Source organism: Camelus dromedarius, chromosome X (assembly GCF_036321535.1).
Source record: "Camelus dromedarius isolate mCamDro1 chromosome X, mCamDro1.pat, whole genome shotgun sequence".
Taxonomy (NCBI): Eukaryota; Metazoa; Chordata; class Mammalia; order Artiodactyla; family Camelidae; genus Camelus; species Camelus dromedarius.
Genome location: NC_087472.1, coordinates 2,992,367 through 3,013,062, shown reverse-complemented (window position 1 = coordinate 3,013,062; position 20,696 = coordinate 2,992,367). Strand labels below are relative to the sequence as shown.

The following is a 20,696-nucleotide window of genomic DNA, read 5'->3' as shown; positions in this document are numbered from 1 at the left end:
ACAGAACACATATTATAAATCATAAATAAATGTCTTGTGATGTAGTAGTAATGTGTAATTGTTTAAAAGTTTGGAATAACCAGAAAATCATGTAGATCTACAACAAAGACATGTAAAGGGACAAGGTGATAATATGCAAAACTAAGGAATAGTTACTATTTTGCAAGGGGAAAATTCTGGTTAAATATGAAACAGGGTAGATTTTTTAAAACCTATTGGTAAACATACTGGTGTTTATTATTTCCATTTTTTCTATTTTGGAGAATGTGAACCTATATTTTTAAAGAGATAATAAAAATAGTAGAAGATTAGTCCACTGAAAGTAAATTATGTGCACTCTTTTTGTAACTGAAAATCAACAGAAACATCTCTGGAACAAAACCGTTTTGTAAAAATCAGGGATTAACAAGTTTCAAAAAAAAAAAAAAAAAACAAAGAACAAACAATACAGCTGTAAGAAAATTCCTGAGGCACAAGAATGTGGTGTCATATCACTATCAGAGAGAACATTCATGGCTTTATTAGGACAGTGTGTGAATAAAAATGTTACAATGGAAAAATTATCAATGTAGAAAAGAAGTATGAAAGATACAGACAACAACCAAGCATGTATTGTCTACAGCAGAGAAGTATTAACAAAAATTAAAAATCACAGTTCTTTTTACATGGTGTTCAGTTTTTGAAAGATAAGCATGTATTAACTTAGAAGCTATGTGTTGAATAATTGTCCATTAAAGTCAATGTGGGTCGCTGTTATGAAAATATTGCTTTATTCCTATGAAAATCAGTGTTTTTAAAAAGTACATTTTCACTTGTGATTCAGATGGCATTAATGACTGAAAAATATTTTAAATAACCATTTGTTTATTACAAAGTGTTTCAGGAGACATATAAACAAGTTTTGACAAGGGCTTATAAACAGCGCTTATAATAATGAAAGTAATCATGATAATTCCTCCTGCCAGTATTTCCTACATACAGTCCTTCCTATAAATATTGGATTCAATATTATGTCATTGGGAATATGACTTAAATAAAAATATAATTTCCCCTTTAAAGTATTTTTTCCATAAGGGATTGTTTTAAAAATAAGATAAATTCTTACCTGTGAAGGAGTGCATTTGAAAGTCTGAGAGAAATTGGATGACTACACATAGCCTACTAATTGGATTTCAAAGGTTTTTTTTTGTTTGTTTTATTTCTTTACAGTCACATAATCATGCCAGGGGCTGAAAAGAATCCAGCAAAAATTTAATCAATATTACAAAGAAAACATCTAGATAATGAGTGTTTATTTTTGTTAGTCTGAACATATTTTTAAATATTTACAGTATTTTGTTTTTGTAATAATTCTTATATGCCTTAGAAGGGTTACAAACATTGAAAGCATAAATAAAAGAGAATTTTAAAGTCACTTATATTTCTATAAGCAAGAGAAGAATATTGTTGCTGTTTTGCTGTATATACTCCCAGTTGTTTGTATGTATGTCTATATCAACATATATGTGTGTCCCACAGTCTTTCAATTTGGTTTTAATTTGAATAAGTTGAAATACTGGGATATTTTTCATATGTGGCTAATTAAGGTTTTAAATTTGGATTATAGGACTTCTGATTCTGGCCATGATGGAGTAACAGGGACTAAATTTATACATCTACCTCAAACAACTGATAGACAACATACATGAAACAATGATTTTCAGTTTATTGGACAACAGGGAAAGAATAGTGTTCTCTGAGAGATGAAAAACAAGTGAGGTGAGCCCTAAGATTGCTCAGGCTTACTGCCTAGGGAAAGGTTGTACACTACAGTGTACAATGGAGCAGCCTGGCCATCTCCTTGAGTTGAGGAGATGGAGCTGGGAGTCTAGGGATACTAGGTGGCTAGAACTTGCAGGACAAAATTCCAGTGAGGAGATCTCCACAGAGAGAAATCTCCAGAGATCATGCAGGTCTGGGAATTACTCCTGTTCCCATTAGTCAGAGTGGAAGACCTCATAATTCATGGGGCTCAGTTAGAATACACAGAGTGGTTTTGCCTTAGAAGAAACAAACTATTAGCCACAGTCAAAACACTGCTTTTATCTCACTTAACAAAGTTTAAAAGCAAGACCCCAAAAGATCAGACTGTTTCCAAGCAACTAAATTGTATCCCAGAACAATACTTGAAAATATTTATTTATAGAAACACAAAAATATCCAGCATTTAGCAAGTAAACTTTACAGTCTGACACCTAATCAGAACTGCCAGCCATTCAAAGAAGAAGGAGAGTAGGATCAGTAATGAGAAGAAAGGGGAGGGTATAGCTCAAGTGGCAGAGTGCATGCTTAGCATGCATAAGGTCCTGAGTTCAATCCCCAGTGCCTCTTCCAAATATAAATAAATCTAATTACCTCTCCCTCATAAAACAAACAAAAAGTTAAAAAAGAAACAGATAAAAGTAATGAGGAGAAAAATAAGTTGAAAGTGACCTACAAATGAAACAGATGATAGAGTTAGTAGACAAAAACGTTGAAAGGGTGTTCAAAAAATAAGAGGAAAGGTTAAAAGTCCTAAATAGGGACATGAAAGATAGAAAAAATAACCCTAAATAAACTCTGAGATATGAAAGCTATAATGTTTAAGTTGAATAAGTGCACCATTTTGTATTACTGGCAGACTTGACGTGTAAAAAGAAAAGATTAGTGAACCTGAGGATACAGCAATCAGACTTTCCATGAAAAAACACACACAGATAAAGCAATACTGAAAACAGTGAACAGAGTGCATTGGTGAGTAGTGAGACAACTTCAAGTGACCTATGCACATACATTTGGAAACTCCAAAGGAGAGAAAAAAGGGAGGGAGAGAAACAAGTATTTGAATGAAAAAACTCCAAATTTGATAAAAACTATAAACCCACAGATTCCAAAGGCTAAAAGAACGCCAAGAGCAAGGAATACAAAAAACAAAAAACAAAACAAAAAAAACTACCCCAAGGCCCATAATGATCAAATTACTTACACTTAGTGATGAAGAGAAAAATCTTAAAAGTACCCAAAGGGAAAAAAGGCACTTTACCACAGAGGAACAAAGATAAATAGTAAATTTCTTGTCAAAAGCAATGAAAGCAAGAGGAGAGTGGAACAATATCTTTAAAGTATTGAAAAATTAAACTGTCAACATAGAAATCTATATTCGGTGAAAATATATTGGAAAAATAAAGGTGAAATAAAGGCTTTTTCCGAAATACAAAACCTTAAAGAATTAATCACCAAGAGATATGCACTAAAATAAATGTTAAAGGATATTTAAGAGAAATGTTAAGTCCTCCAAGCTGACAGAAAATGATAGCAGATAGAAATCTGGATCTACAAGAAGAAATGAAAAGCAGCAGAATTGCAACTTCATGGGTAAACAGAAATGATTTCCTTATTTATGTAAATGCTTTTAAGAGATAATTGACTGTTTAAAGTAAAGATAATAACAATATATGGTGGAGTTTATAACATTTGTAGGAGTAAAATGTATGACAAGATTAGGCAAAAGGCTAAGAGGGGACAAGTGCAAGAATACTGTTGGTTTTTGTGTGTTTGATTATTCAGAGACCTAGTAGGCATGGCCTATTGTTTTTCTTTTTGTACTTTGCTTGTTCCCTTTTGTATTTTTGGTACCCTAGCACACAGACCACATGAGCCCACAAATACCAGGCATTTAAATTGTGCACATCATTTAAATGTGAACATGATGAGGCTAGAGGAGTGGCTATGAACTCCAGACCCAAATTACTATTTTCTGTTCTTTTCTTATTGAATAAGGAATGTTTATAGGAAACAAGTCTTCACTTCTCATGGCTTTCCCCTTCCAATTTCACCCTCCTTGCAGCTCTGCAGCCCCTTTCACAGCTCATGGGTATTCCTGGTCTATCTCAGCTGTCCCCAGTCACCAACCCCACTCACTCACAGAGCCCTGACCTCGCTGGAGGGCTGCACTGCACCCAGGGGGAAAGTCCCCAGCCCCCAGCAGGCATCACGGCAGCTCCCAGTCCTGAGACACTGGCGAGGGTGCACTGGACCTCTAGAATAGTCAAGAGATGAAGCTCCTCTGAATGATGCAGGGAGCCAGGTGTGCTGTTCCTGACAGAGGTAGGGAGACTCTAAGATTGGGGTGCAGTGTCTGGCATGCTGTTGGTCCGTTCACTCGATAGACCTGGCCGCTCAGACCACTCTGCAACTTCCAGCTGGGGAGGATGATCCAGAGATTTCCCCAGCCTGTTCCTCTTCCTTGTCCTGTATGCCTTCCGCTCCCCAACTTCTCTCCCTCAGGATCCTTTTCCCTACACTGAACTCTGGATTCAGGGCCCTGGCTGCCGGCCTGCCTGGGGGGTCTCTGGACTTGGCTTTGCACTTGGTCTCTCTTGTGGACTCTGCAATGGCTCTCACTGAGAGGATGCTCTCAGTGCCCCTCACTAGCTTGGGGTGTCCTGTCTGGTCCCCTTCCCTGACTCCTGATTGAATCCTTGTTTCTCAACATAAAACATAAATGTCTTATTGATATTTCAGAATTTTAAAACATGTTCAGAGGAATCCTATTATTCAGGATATCACTGCATAAATCCCGTTTTTTATGTGTGAGGAATGAAGTCAATGCTATGTTTAGCCTAATTAGAAAACTGGGGAGACACAAATTAAAAGAACAGTGAGACAATATTGTTACCCATAATTTTGACCAAAATTGAAAAGAATGATAAAATAAAATATTTTTGAGAGTGAAGGATATTCACATACAATATTTTTGAGACTATGAATGTTACAGCATTTTTGCAATAAAATTCCAGTAATATTTATAAAAATATAATATATTCACATCCTTTCCACTTTAACCCAGTAACCACATTAATACGCTTGTTGTGGTTACCTCTGGATGGGTGGCTGAAATTTGGAGGAACTTTATAAAGGGAGCAATTATCTAATTTTACAAGGTGTTTGCAGTAAGAATATGTGCACTATATGCACTATTACATTTACATTAAAGTATTTAAATACACCTAACAACAGATAAAGGAGCTGTGTATTTGTCAGTTGAAGTAAATGCAAGTTGATGTAACAGACAAAACCTGATGTTTAACTGGCTTAACGTAACCAAAGTTTATTTTTTGTGTGCATGTAAATTCTGACTCATTGAGCAGGAGATCTCTGCTATCAGGTGACCCAGGGATCCAAGATACTTCAAGATTGTAGTTCTACCATCTCAACATGGGGATGCCATATTTGCTGTTAAAAGGAATAGAAAGCATGAAATGGCATACTGGCTCTCAAATGCCTGGATGTGACAATGCTTCTACTCATATTTCAATGACAATGGGTAGTGACATGACTCTTCCTAACTACAAGTGGATTGGCAATAGTATTTCCATGTGCCCACAAAGGAAAGGAAGACAAACTATGGATGAGACCTTGTGGTCTCTCCCATACACTGTTACATGGTAGGTAGTAAAAAAAAAAAGCAATGATTATAATTTGTTATGACAATAACATTCATTTCTTGGAGGAATTCTGATAAGACCAAATTTGCCTTAAATTCTCCAACTTTTTCAGATGCCTACTGTATGACAGGTGCTTTCAAATACAGGATCACATGTAATTTTCAAAGGATCCTGTAGATCTCATCAGAGAGGGTTGGCCATCTTCACTCAATAGTACTTTTCTGCACAATCCTTTGAGATAACTTGTATAATCTCACTTGGGTGAGAATTTTCTCCTTCCTTTTGGCACATGTCCAAAATTTTGTGAGTCCCTGCTACCCTCTACATGACTGAACCTGAACAGCTATACAGGTGCCATTAGTCATGCTGAAAATGATTATTTTCCCATGGGCCAGTTACACAGACAAAAAAAAAAAAACAGTTTAAATATGGATTTTTTTTTCTTTTTAAATTAGAGTGAGCATGCCTACCAAGAAATCATTTTTCACCTACTTGTGCTCCAAATTTTGGGGAATTCAGCTTTAGTAGATGTTAGCTCCATAGTGACTTCTATGGTCTTTCCATCATCTACCACTTATGAGGGAGGCTTTGGGTTTTGACCTCTTAAGTAAGCTCATTCATCTGTCCATGTGTTCAGTGGCCAGTTTCAAATAAGACACCCCATTAAAATCCTGTTGCAAATATCAGGGTGGTTTCAAAAACTCCCTTCTACCTTCAGGCTTATATCCAAAGAACTGGTAGATGATGTGCCAAGTTAGACTCTACTCATCAGCTCACTTAGAAAACAGAGAGTTTGTTGAGGATACCTGGGGGTTGGGGTAATGACCAGATGTCTAAACATTGGCAACCAATGTAAACTTTCGCGTCAAAGGGGCGCTCTAAGTGGTCAGTGGAATGAGACAGTAAGAGGAATTTTTCATGGAGTGGGAATGCTTTATGTCAGCGGGATGGCAAGAGATTTGCACTGTCCCATTGGGTGTGGGTGCAGATCTCAGAAGAGGCAGCAGTGAAGAGCTGGTAAACCAGTCAGGTTCCAGAGCTGAACTGGAGGGCACATAGGGGAAGACCAGGGGAAGGGTGCTCTCATGGGAGAATATGCTGGGATTGGAGAGACAGCTGGCACCTCAGCTCTCACGGAACCCTGGGACTTAAGCTAGAGGACCCACCCTAGGTTAAAACGGCCCACAAACAATACCAAAATCCTATTTGGCACCTTCCTTCTTTAGACCTGCTTTTACTACCTTGGGCCCAAGGTCCTTCTTCTTGTCACCTGAGCGATATTAGGGAGTAGTGAGAAGAGACATGATTTAGAATCAGAAGGTCTGTATCAGGCTGGGATTGGGTGGGAACAGTATGGGCTCTGGATGAATTTAGAGCAGGGATCCAGTCCCCACCCTGTCACTTATTAACAATGTGATCCTGGGACAATTACCAAGCCCTATGGCCTTAGGTTCTTCATCTGTGAAGCAAGTGGGTTCGATGAGCCCTGTCTTGTAGGACTACAGGGATGTGTGTAATGTCTGTAAAGGACCTCTCACAGTGCCTGGTTTAATTGTAATGATTAGCAGTTAACAGTAGTTGCCCCTTATCCATCATTTTGCTTTCTGCAGTTTCAGTTACATGAGGTCAACCACAGTCTGAAAATACTAAGTAGAAAATTCCAGAAATAAACAATTCATAAGTTTTAAATCTCATGCCATCCCATCCCATCCTGCCTGGGACATGAATCATCCCTCTTTTCAGCATAACCATGCTGCATATGCTACCCATTTAGTATAGGATAAAACATAGTATATATAAGGTTTGGTACTCTCCGCAGTCTCAGGCATCCACAGGGGGTCTCCTAAAACTTGAGCCAAAGACCAATTGTGTCCCTCCCTCCCAGCTGCTATTTCATCCAAACCACTATTTTCATTCATTTTACTCCCAAATAAAATCTATACATGGCTCAGAACTGCCCAAAATACATTAAAGGTAATCTACTTTAAATGTCTTCTAATAGAGTTAGCTCTGGCTCTCCCAGGCCAGGGAAAAGGATGCTTGGACAGTGACTTCTGGGCATCACTCAAAAGATATTCACCCTTATTTCTCAGGAAACCTTTGCAGATGATAGGCATAAAACACCTAGTTCTTCTGCTATGTTCAACTGCATTGGGACAAGAGTACAGGACAGATTCCCTATTTGCCCCAGAAAGTGATTTCTCTCTGATTTATCTGGGATCTAAATGGAAATGCCGTGAGCAGTTTTTCTATCCAAGTTTTTCTGTCACTCCTAAGATACCTGTCTGGGAGTATAACCACTGCTACCATGCATCTTCATTACAATTAACTCCCACAGAAAGAATTGCAGTTTCCCAAAGCCCCAAACTGCCCTGGTTTGGGGAACTTCCACTTCAGTGCTCGCTCCCAGACCCCCAGCACCTCGCCTCTTCTCTTACTTGTTCTGTGGGTCTTAGGGAACATCTCACCATCTTCCTTATATGACTGCCGCTGCAAGACTCTACCATTGTATAGGTTGAGGTATGTCGTGGTTACCCTAGTGTCCCCACTGCTAACATGACACCTTCCAAAGAGAAGACATTCAGTGAATGTTCGGAGAATTAAATGACCCAGTGAGCAGAGATATAATTTATTACCATTTAATTTCTTCTAGTCTTGAATAAGCTAAGAAAATCTGAGTATACACCTTAATTTTACAGAATAGACTAAAAATGATGAGAATTTTAAAAGTGACCCAGTTAAATATTTTCTCAATTTTACTGCTAAGTTCTTTCACATTTCCAAGGAAATTTCTATACTAATGCTGTCTTATCTTGTTACAGACTACAAATAAAAAGGAAGATTTCCCAATTTGTTTTACAAAATAGCAAAACTCTTTCTCCTAAACTGGAAAAGCAACAATAAGTGTGTAACCAATGTCATTCATAAACTTATATTCTGACGCTAACAAACTTTCTAGTTAAGTAACAACATTTTAAAATACCAAAAATAAAAGATGAATTTCTAAGTCACCTCGATAGAACAGAAGCACAAAGATGTTATTCACTAGGATTCCCTCATCCCCAGCCTAGCCCTCTCCTACTTAGATCATTGACTGCCCTCTTAAAACACTAAGTGAAGAATCTGCCTTAGACTTCACTCAGGGCAGGAGAAGCTGCTGGACATGGCACTAGAACTTGCACTGGCCATGGCAGTATTATCTGTGGTGGCAATTCTAGCCTGGGCTCTCTCTTCCTGATCTCTCAAAGCCTCTTCATACCACAGTGGGAAGGATCTAGGGTCACTCCCATTGATATTGGCCAAAAACACCAGGAGACTCATCTTGCTGGTCTCCGCATGGGCCCGGGGACCCCACAGGAACTCGTAGCACACAGGATCACTGTTGGGCACCTGCCGGTACTCCAGGTACCCCTCCTGCACCCACACTTTGGTGATGAGCTCCCTGGGCTCCCCATAGATGAAGTGCTCCCTCCCAGCATACACCCCCATCATACTCAGTGCTTTCCACACCTCCTCCTCAGGGGTAGAGTTGCCCTCCATGAAGATTATGCTCAGGATAAGTATCAGAATGCCCGTCTTGGGCATGCTCTGCTCATCACTCAGCATCCCATCATAGGTGAGACCGAGGGTGGTGACCAAGACATAAGACTTGTTGCTGGGATCCACTTCCTTTACATCAACACCAAAGACCAGCTGCATGCACTCAGAAGCTTCATTGAAGATCACAGGGAAGTGGTCCTGGTCATCTTTGAAGACGATACTCAGCATTTCTGCCTTTGTGGTCGGCTCCTTTTTGCGATACTTCAGGAGCAGAAACTCCACCAGATCAGCCACCTTGTTATCAATCGCACTTCTGGGAAATGACTCAGCACCTGGCAGTGCCTGCGAGGTGCTCAGACCTTCCTCTTTTTGGCTGCTAGAGCCATCGTCGGGTTCGCTTAATGGAGAAGAGGCAACAGCCATTGGGGAAGGGGAGGTACTCTGAGGGCTCTGTGAAGGACTTGGGGTCTTAGTAACAACAAACACCTCCTCAGGGGTGCTTGAAATCAGAGGAAAGCAAGAGGAGGAGGAGGAGGAGGAGGAGGAGGAGGGGAAAGAGGAGGGAAAAGAGGAGGAGCAGGTGGAGGAAGATGAGGAAGCATCTTCATCGACAACTATGGGAATCTGGGCCTGACTGCCTTCCTCAAGCGTGTAGCGCCGTCGCTTTGGAGCACGAGGCATGATGATTGGTGTCCGGCTGACGACAGGAGCGTGGGCAGGGATGACAGATGGGGACCCACGGGCCTGGGGAAGAAAGGGAGTGTCAGCGGCCCGGGCTGAGAAACCCACCGTGGGGGGCTCTGACAAAGGCTACTTACAGGTCTCCTCTTCAGGGGTGCCCTCGGCCTCACAGGGGCTCTCCTCCTGGTGGACGGTCGTCTGTGAACCTGACGGGGGAAGTGAGGCAGCTCCTCAGGGTGCAGCCGGCACAGCCCGAGGTTCTGGGGGCAACACGGGGTGTGTGGAGTGGACGTTGGCCTCGTGGGGTCCCCTCTGTTCCGGGAGCCCCCGGGTACACACTCAGGGCCCACACCTCACCTTCAGTCCTGGCACTGCCGGCCTCCTGTGCTCTGTGACCCGAGAACACGTGTCTCAGACCTAGGCCTTCCGGTGTCTGGAGCCCCTGGGAGAGAAAGGAGGGGAGACCTCGGATCTACACTGTGGCACAGCCCTGGACCCGCGTGCTGGCAGGAGGCCTGGGCTCTGGCAGGTTCCCACTCTTCTAGGGTGGGAGGTCCTGTCCGCGCTAACTCAGGGTCCTCACCGGGACTCCAAGCGGGACCTGGGATTCTGCTCTGCAACCACCTGAGGGCCCCATCCTGATAGTAGGTCCCCGGTCTCTCTGAGCCCTGGATGCCGAAGTCAGGACACACCACGTGTGCTCATCCCGCATTGAGGCCTCCCAGGGCTGACAGCAGGCGCAGGATCGGTTGCGTCCCCTCTGTTCTGGGATCTCGGGTCCCTCACTCCTCCCTCGGGGTCACCTTGACTCCTGGCAGGACCTGGGATTCCCCTCTCAGCCCACCTGAGGCCCCGCCCGTCATACCAAGACCCCAGTCCCTCTGTGACCCGCATTTCAGGAACTGTTGCCCCAGGTCCTCCCGCCCCATGGCCTCCCAGGACTGACTCTGTTCTGCGGTCCAGGGTCCCTGAATGCTAACTCGCGGTCATCACCTTCACTCCCAGGAGGCCCTGAGATTCTCTCCTCCGCAGACCTGAGGCCCCCGCCCTTTCACTATGTCCCCAGTCTGTCTGAGACCCGGATGCGGAAGTCAGGACAAACCACGTGGGCCTGTCCTCCTCTCGGGCCGCCGGACAGCTGAAAGCAAGGGCACTTTTCTGTGGGACGGCCTGTTTTCTAGGGTCCTGGGTCCCCTTCGTCCTCTCTCAGTGTACTTACTCCGACTCAGGCGGCATGTAGTCTTCCCTATGCCCACCCGAGGCACCGCCCCTCATACCACATCCCCAATCCTTCTGAGACCCGGATGTCAGGAAGTGCCACCGGTGGTAATCCCGCCCCATGGCCTCCAAGGACCGACTATGTCCTGGGGTCCAGGGTCGCTCAGTGCTCACTGGTGGTCGTCACCTTCACTCTCGGTGGGACTTGAGGTTCTATCCTCTGCAGACCTGAGGCCCCGCCTCCCTTACACTAAGTCCCCAGTCTCTCTTAGACCCCCGTGAGGAAGTCAGGACAAACCACGTGGGCCTGTCCTCCCCTCGGGCCGCCGGACAGCTGAAAGCAAGGGCGCTTTTCTGTGGGATGGCCTGTTTTCTAGGGTCCTGGGTCCCCTCTGTCCTCTCTCAGTGTACTTACTTCGACTCAGGCGGCATGTAGTCTTCCCTATGCCCACCCGAGGCACCGCCCCTCATACCACATCCCCAATCCTTCTGAGACCCGGATGTCAGGAAGTGCCACCGGTGGTAATCCCGCCCCATGGCCTCCAAGGACCGACTATGTCCTGGGGTCCAGGGTGGCTCAGTGCTCACTGGTGGTCGTCACCTTCACTCTCGGTGGGACTTGAGGTTCTATCCTCTGCAGACCTGAGGCCCCGCCTCCCTTACACTAAGTCCCCAGTCTCTCTTAGACCCCCGTGAGGAAGTCAGGACACACCACGTGGGCTTGTCCTCCCCTCCCACCTCTAGACAGCTGATAGCAAGGGCGCCTTTCTGTGGGATGGCCTCTTTTCTGGGTTCGGGGGCCCCTCCATCGACCCGCACCACATATCAGGACCCCAGTACCTCTGAGACCCGGATGTCAGGAAATGCCGCCGGTGGTCACCCTGCCCCAAGGCCTCCAAGGTCCAACACTGTCTTGGGGTCCAGTATCCCTCCGTTCTCCCTCGGGGTCCTCACTTTGACTCAGGCGGCATGTAGCCTCCCCTTGGAACCCCCGAAGCCCCGCCCCTCATCCCAGGACCCCAGTCCCTCTGAGACCCGCATTTCAGAACTGCTGCCCGAGGTCCTCCCGCCCCATGGCCTCCCAGGACTGACTCTGTTCTGGGGTCCAGGGTCCCTGAATGCAAACTCGCGGTTGTCACCTTCACTCCCAGGCGGCCCTGAGATTCTCTCCTCCGCAGACCTGAGGCCCCCTCCCTTTCACTATGTCTCCATTCTGTCTGAGACTCGAATGCGGAAGTCAGGACAAACCACGTGGGCCTGTCGTCCCCTCGGGCCGCCGGACAGCTGAAAGCAAGGGCGCCTTTCTGTGGGATGGCCACTTTTCTGGGTCCAGGGGCCCCTCCTTCCTGCTTGAGGGTCCTCACTTTGACTCAGGCGGCATGTAGCCTCCCCTTGGAGCCCCCGAGGCCCCGCCCCTCATCCCAGGACCCCAGTCCCTTCGAGACCCGGATGGCAGGAAATGCCACAGGTGGTCACCCTGCCCCAAGGCCTCCAAGGTCCAACACTGTCCCGGGTGCAAGATCCGTCCGTTTTCCCTCGGGGTCCTCACCTTGACTCAGGCAGCATGTGGTCTCCCCTCTGGCCACCCCAATCCCCGCCCCTCATCCCAGGACCCCAGTCCTTCGGAGACCCGGATGTCGGGAAATGCCACTGGTGGTCACCCTGCCCCAAGGCCTCCAAGGTCCAACACTATCTTGGGGTCCAGGATCCCTCCGTTCTCCCTCGGTGTCCTCACCTTGACTCAGGCGGCATGTAGCTTCCCTTTGGACCACCTCAGGCCCCGCCCGTCATACCAGGACCCCAGTCCCTCCGAGACCCGGATGTCAGGAAATGCTGCCTGTGGTCATCCCGCCCTGTGACCTACCAGGATCGACTGTTCTCGGGTCCACAATAACCTCCGTCCTCCCTCATGGTCTTACCTTGACTCAGGTGGCATGTAGTCTCCCCTCTGCCCACCTGAGCCTCCCCCAGTACCAGGACCCCCGTCCTCTGAGACCCACATTTCAGGAACTGCTTCCCGAGGTCCTCCTGCCCCATGGTCTCCCAGGACTGACTCTGTTCTGGGGTCCAGGGTCCCTGAATGCTAACTCGCGGTCATCCCCTTCACTCCCAGGCGGCCCTGAGATTCTCGCCTCCGCAGACCTGAGGCCCCGCCTCCCTTACACTATGTCCCCAGTCTGTCTGAGACCCGGATGCGGAAGTCAGGACAAACCACGTGGGCCTGTCCTCCCCTCGGGCCGCCGGACAGCTGAAAGCAAGGGAGCCTTTCTGTGGGATGGCCTCTTTTCTGGGTTTGAGGTCCCCTCCCTCGCCCCTCCCTTCATACCAGGACCCCAGTCCTTCTGAGACCCACATTTCAGGAACTGCTGCCTGAGGTCCTCCCGCCCTCTGACCTCCCAGGACTGACTCTGTTCTGGGGTCCAGGGTCCCTCAGTGCTTCTTTGGGGTCATCACCTTCACTCCCAGGGGGACCTGAGATACTCTCCTCCGCAGTCCTGAGACCCCCTCCGCCCCCTTTCACTAAGTCCCCAGTCTCTCCGTGACACGGATGTTATGAAATGCTGCCTGTGGTCATCTCACCCTATGACTTCACAGGACCGACTCTTCTGGTGTCCAGGGTCCCTCAGTGCTCCCTCGCGGTCTTCACTTTCACTCTCAGCTGGACCGGGGATTCTCTCCTCTGCAGACCTTAGCACCCCACCCTTACACTAAGACCCCAGTCTCTCTGAGACCCGGATGTCAGGAAATGCTGCCTGTGATCATCCCGCCCTATTACCTACCAGTACCGACTGTTCTGGGTTCCAAGATCCCCTCAGTACTCCCTCGCGGTCGTCACCTTCACTCCCAGGCGGCCCTGAGATTCTTTCCTCCGCAGACCTGAGGCCCCGCCTCCCTTACACTAAGTCCCCAGTCTCTCTTAGACCCGCGTGAGGAAGTCAGGACACACCACGTGGGCTTGTCCTCCCCTCCCACCTCTAGACAGCTGATAGCAAGGGCGCCTTTCTGTGGGATGGCCTCTTTTCTGGGTTCGGGGGCCCCTCCATCATCCCGCACCACATATCAGGACCCCAGTCCCTCTGAGACCCGGATGTCAGGAAATGCCGCCGGTGGTCACCCTGCCCCAAGGCCTCCAAGGTCCAACACTGTCTTGGGGTCCAGTATCCCTCTGTTATCCCTCGGGGTCCTCACCTTGACTCAGGCGGCATGTAGCTTCCCTATGGACCACCTCAGGCCCCGCCCGTCATACCAGGACCCCAGTCCCTCTGAGACCCGCATTTCAGAACTGCTGCCCGAGGTCCTCCCGCCCCATGGCCTCCCAGGACTGACTCTGTTCTGGGGTCCAGGGTCCCTGAATGCAAACTCGCGGTCATCCCCTTCACTCCCAGGCGGCCCTGAGATTCTCTCCTCGGCAGACCTGAGGCCCCGCCTCCCTTAAACTATGTCCCCAGTCTGTCTGAGACTCAGATGCGGAAGTCAGGACAAACCACGTGGGCCTGTCCTCCCCTCGGGCCGCCGGACAGCTGAAAGCAAGGGCGCCTTTCTGTGGGATGGCCTCTTTTCTGGGTTTGAGGTCCCCTCCCTCGCCCCTCCCTTCATACCAGGACCCCAGTCCTTCTGAGACCCACATTTCAGGAACTGCTGCCTGAGGTCCTCCCGCCCTCTGACCTCCCAGGACTGACTCTGTTCTGGGGTCCAGGGTCCCTCAGTGCTTCTTCGGGTTCATCACCTTCACTCCCAGGGGGACGTGAGATACTCTCCTCCACAGTCCTTGGCTCTGGCAGGTTCCCACTCTTAAAGGGTGGGAGGTTCTCTGCATGCTACCTCAAGGTCCTCTCCGTGACTCCAAGCGGGACCTGGGATTCTGCTCTCCAACCACCTGTGGGCCCCATCCTGATAGTAAGTCCCTGGTCTCTCTGAGCCCTGGATGCGGAAGTCAGGACACACCACTTGTGCTCATCCTGCCTGGGGGCCTCCCATCTCTGATAGCAGGGGTAGAATGGGGCTAACCTCTGTTCTGATGTCAAAGGTCCCTTCAGTCCTTCCTCAGGGTCCTTTTCTTGACAAATGGCAGATACTGGGACTCCTTTCTCTGCTGATCTGAAGTCACACCCCTCTATCCAAACCTCACTTCCCTGAGAGTGCATCACCCACTTCCTCAGAAGGAAGTCAGGGGCCACCACATTCCCCTGACTTGGGGCCTCTGGGGGCTGACTGCAGGGACAGGGTGAAGTCGGGATTCCCCTCTTCTAGTTTGAGAGGTTCCCTCAATGCTCCTTCAAGATCCTCACCTTGACTCCTGACAGAGCCTGAGACTCTTCCCTTTTGTGACCTGAGTCTGTCCCCTTCCAGCCAAGGCTCTCACTGCTATGAGACCCCCAAGGCAGAAATGAGGGAAGCTCACAGCCTGACAGCTCTGCGGGGGATCTTCCAGTGCTGTCATCCGGGGTGGAGCTGGATTCTCTGGACCTTCTGGGAGGATTCTCCCCTAAGTTCTCACTCCTGAGAGTCTTCAACTTGGCTCCTGGGTCCTTGGTTAAATGCTGGCTGGGAGAGGTTCCCTCCCTGTCAGCTTAGCTGCAAACCTTGGAGTGAATGACTGTGTGTCCCAAAGAAGATGTTGGATGGGAAGCTGCAGCACTCCTGACTGTGGGGGAGGGTCAGAGAAGAAGCAAACCTTTCAATGGAGTCTCTTCACCAGCCAGCCAGACTTCAGAAACATTTTGTTCTAAAAGATTCTTTTTCTGCACAGAAGAGGCTGAGCATCAGCATTTGGGGAGTTCCTGCCTATTTGGAGTTATCTAACATTTCATAGGGCAGAGTATTGATTTTCACTTTCTTATCCCTCATTCCTAGTAAAAATATATACATATATATATTTTACATCACTACCAAGTGAATATTTAGAATATACATAAAATTTCGTGAAAGAATACCTACACTTACTGTGTGGGCATCACTCTGATAGTTCCTATTCTATTTCCAGTCTATTCTTTATCTTCTATTAAAATAATTTTTGAGAGCCCAGTCCTCAGTCATTTGTCAAAAGTTCAGAAATAACAGAGATAAAACCAACAAATCACTGAAGCAGTAATTAGTTAAAGTTTATTGTGCCCACACCAAAAAGACGGTTTGTGAATACAGAGCACTCAAACCAAACATGGAGTGACGCTCAGGGGCATATTGTTACAAAGCAATTTATATAGTGGAAAGGCAGTGACTGTTTATTCTTCACAGTGATTGTTTATAATATTCGAATTTTCTTAAATGATAGGGAATTGGTTAGTGATTATCTCATCTCAACTTTGGAAAACAGTTTAAGTTTTGCTTATGATTCCCAGAGGCATAAGCAAGAAATGACCCAGATCAAGTTAGTCTTGCAAAATAAGCTAAATTAAGCTTTGTATGACTAAACTAGTTTTGTCTGCTCAGGGAATTTTCAAGGCTAGTCTCCATTTGTTTTTTATTTTAACACACTAAAATGATTTCAGGTGGTTATTAGCACAGGATTTGAGGCCTTACTGCCTCAATAATCTCATCTTTCCTGCTATCTTGCTATTATCTCAGGGCTACTGACATCTGTGGTCTGAAGGGTCTGCCTCTGAGTTGTGCAATGAAACAGGTCAGAAGTTTAAAATCTTTTCTTCTACCCATTCTGTCATCTGCATCTGTGCAGCCCACAGCCCCTCCCCCACTCGCTGCAGCTTCTCACTCCCCCACCCCAAACACAGGAACCAGCTCCCCACAGTCAGCAATCTTCCCCAGGTGTTTCTCATGCTTCGTGGTTTAGCTTTTGTTGCTGAGTTTCTCCCCCTCTCCTTTCTCTAGTTACTGGGAGTTGATTTGGGGTGTGGAAGTCATCAGTCTGAACTTGATGGTCAGCTTGGCATCTACAGGTAAGGCATTAAATCTCTAAATAATTTAGGGACAATTCACATCTTTATAATAATTGTTATAATATTCTCTTCCCCATTAATGAATATGTTTTACTGCTCTATTTGGGACTTTCAGCTGGATTTGCCTCCATTAATATCTTGTATATATTTGTTAAGATTTTTAAGGTAATTTTTTGACTTTGTGAATGAGATATTTTCTATTACATGTTCTCATTAGTTATTGCTTTTATGTGGCAAGGTTCTTTGTTTTGCTATAATGATCATCCATATACATTTCTCTAAAGTCTCTCAATCATTCAAATACTCCACATATTTTATAGATAATAATACTATCACCCAATACTATCTTTTCAATATTCATATCTCTTATTTATTTTGATATTCATCACTCTGTGTGTTCCAGTGCAGTTTTGAACAGTACAGGAGAGAGCATTCATTTTTGTGTTGTCTGTCCCTGGCTTTAATGGAAATTCTTCTGACATTTCACATTTAAGTGTTTGCAATAGACTTTAGAAAATTGAAGTTCTAATGTTTGCTTTTTTTTTTTAACCATAAACTTGCATTGGATTTCTTTCAAAGGCTTTTTCTGTACCCACTGACAAGATCAAGTGTTTTGTCTCCTCTAATTTGTACAGGGAATTATAATTGAAAGTATTTTCTAATGTTAAATCATATTTTTATTCCTCAAACACAGCCTGTTCATTTAATTCACTGCTATGTTGAATATGCTATTAAATTGTTTAGAATATTTGCTGCTATGTGAGTAAGCATGGCTTAAGTGTTCTTTTCATGGGGTGTTCTCATCTGGTTTTTGAATCAAGGAGGAAAATAGCCTGGCAAAATGAATTGAATAATTGACCATTTTTGCATGCTTTAGGAGAGTTTACATAAGATGATAATTTGTTTCTCCGTGACTGTTTGGTAGAACTGCTTTCAAAACTGCCTTTTCCTGGAACATTTAATGGTGACTTGAGTTTTGAATACAGTTTCAGTTTGTATTATTTGATTAAACTTTTAAGTGATCAATTTTACTTAGGATTTCAAATTTAATGGCATCACATTTATAGTAAAAAACTTTTTATTACAGAAATTATCAAACATATACAACAATAAAGAGAACCCTGTTCTCTTTATTATATAATATAATGAACCCAGTATACCTGACACTCAGTATCAACAATCCTCAATACAATCTCATTCCAGTTATGCCCTCACCTTCCCCCATTTCTTGCTACTGGAAAAATCTGAAGCATATCCAAAACATCATATCGTTTTATTTCTAAATATTTCATATGTATTCATAAAGATAAAGATTTTTATGACATATAATCCAATATCATTGTCTTTCCTAAAAGTTTAAATAAGTAATCTTCAAATGCCTAGGTATCTTTCATGTTTACCTGGCAGACATATACCTTAAAAAAATTAGTTTCTTTGAATCAGTATCCAAATAGGATCTAATCATTACAGTTTTTAATGTCTTATAAGTCTTTTTAAATCTATGATCCCTCTCCCACTACCTATTTTTCCTTGCAATTAATTTTTGCACACACAAAAAAGAATTTGTCTTTTGTTTAGTTTCCCACAGTATGAATTTTGCCAAATGCAACATTTGTGCTGTCCCTTAACATGTTCTTCAGACTTTACTTTCTCTCACTACAAGATACCCTATGCTCATTTTCAATATTTACTGCCTTTGTCCTAGAATTCACCATTTCTAAGAGCCCTAGTTCCTCTTATTGGATGATGATTTTAGGAAACTTAGATCTCAGTGTTGGTATGCTTGTTGCTACTGGGGAGTTGTTACTTATAGGCCCTCTCAGCTAACAAAACAATGCAATATGTAGGTATATATTAACCTGTGTATATACACATACCTATGAATATTTATATATGTGACCATCTGTATCTATATGAAGGTGAATGGGAGTTCATGCTTTCTCCAACTCTAATCCATTATCACAAAAATCATTCTAGCCTTCTCCCCTTGCTTACCTATAACATCCTACTCTAGTGAGAAACCTGGCTCCCAGCACCATTCAATCCATTTAATTAACTGTTCAATTCCAGTATATTTGTATAGTGGTTTCAGAATTGCTAGCCTGTACTGCTGTGGGAAACAACTGTACCAACTAGAGTAGAGCACTTAGTGCAGCTTCTTTTGACTTTAAACTTGTAACACTCATAAGTTACGTAGGGCAGCAATTTTCCCTTCATACCCTTCAGTAAGTTTGTTTCATACATTTTTAATGCAGTTATAATATTTTGCGACATTTTCATACATTATGACTGTCAAGTTCTCTTTTTTAACAAATACATACTGTCATGTATGCACCATTACAGTATCATACACAATAGTTTCACTGTCCTAATAAATCCCCTATGTTTAAACTATTTAAATCTTTTCCTTTATTTTTACCATTTCTGTGATTTTTCCCTTTCCAGAATGTGATATAAATGGAATCATATACTCCCTAGCCTTTTGCAACTGGCTTCTTTCACTTAGCAATATGCATTTAAGATTTGTTCATGTCTCTGCACATCTTGTAACTAATTCCTTTTTTATTGATGAATAGTGTTCCATTGTAAGGTTGTGCCACAGTTTGTTTATCCATTCATCTGTTGAAGGACATCTTGGTTGCTTCCAGTTTTTGGGTAATTATAAAAAAAGCAGCTATAAACATTCATGTGCAGGTTTTTGTGTGGACATAAGTTTTTTTTAATAAGTTGGATAAAGACCCAGGACCATGTTTGCTAGATCTTCTGGTAAGACTGTGTTCAGTTTTTAAAGAAAATGCCAAACTGTCTTCCAAAGTGGATGCACCATTTTGCATTCCTACCAGAAGTGAACGAGAGTTCCTTTTGCTCTGCATTCTCATCAGCTATTGGGCTTGTAAATTTTTTTCAATTTTAGACATTCTAGTAGGTAGAGGTATCTCATTATTGAATTTGTAGTTCCCTAGTAACAAATTATACTCAGCATCTTTTCCTATGTTTATTTCCTACTTGTATATTTTCTTTGGTGAGATATCTGCTTAGATCTTTTGCCTAGTTTTTAAATGAGTTGTTTATTTTCTGTTGTTGAATTTTAAGTTTTTTGTATGTTGTATGCAAGTCCTTTATCAGATAGATATTTATCAGATAGACTATTTTCTCCCAGTGTGTGGCTCCTCTTTTCATTCTCTTATAGTGTCTTTCACAGAGCACATATTAAAAAAATTTTTTTAATCTAAATTATCAACTTTTATGGATCATGCTTTCGATGTTGTCTTTTAAAAGCTCATCACTGATTCTATGGTCATGTAAATGTATGTTTTCTTCAAGAGATTTTATAGTTTCTTCATTTTACATGTAGGTCTACAAACTATTTGGGGTTAATTTTTGTGAAAGGTGTAAGGTTTGTCCAGATTTATATCTGTTTTTTAGCTTTATGTCTAGGTGTTTTATTTTGCAGGAGTTTTATAAACGTTATTTTTAACTTAAAAGACCATTTATTCATTTCCAGTATATAGAAAAGCAATTGACTTTTAAAATATTAATCCTGTTTCTTGTGACCTTGTTATAATCACTTTTTAGTTCCAAGAAGTTTTTGGTTGTTGTTATCAATTCTATAGGATTTCCTACACAGACAAACTATTTCTTCAGTGAATAAAGGGAGACATATTTTTCCTTCCCCCGTTGTACATCTCTTCTTTTCTTCTTTTCTTTTTCTTTTCTTATTATACTAGCTAGAACTTTCAGTACAATGTCGAATAGTTGTCAGAGGAGACAGCCTTGACTTTCCCCTGATCTTAGATGGCAAGCATTGAGGAAGTTTTCTTTTATTCCTAGTTTACTGAGACTGTTTTTATCATGAATGTGTGTTGGATTTTATCAAATGATTTTTATGCATCAATTG

The 20,696-nt window shown here is 44.1% G+C and overlaps 1 protein-coding gene across 1 annotated transcript; it reads right to left on the bottom strand.

Annotated features, from left to right (window-relative positions):
• Positions 1-8,600: 8,600 nt before the first annotated feature.
• On the bottom strand, positions 8,601-9,686 carry MAGEA10 (MAGE family member A10). The gene has a single exon (XM_064482888.1). The coding sequence runs from the start codon at positions 9,684-9,686 to the stop codon at positions 8,601-8,603; it is 1,086 nt and encodes a 361-aa protein (XP_064338958.1).
• Positions 9,687-20,696: the final 11,010 nt, after the last annotated feature.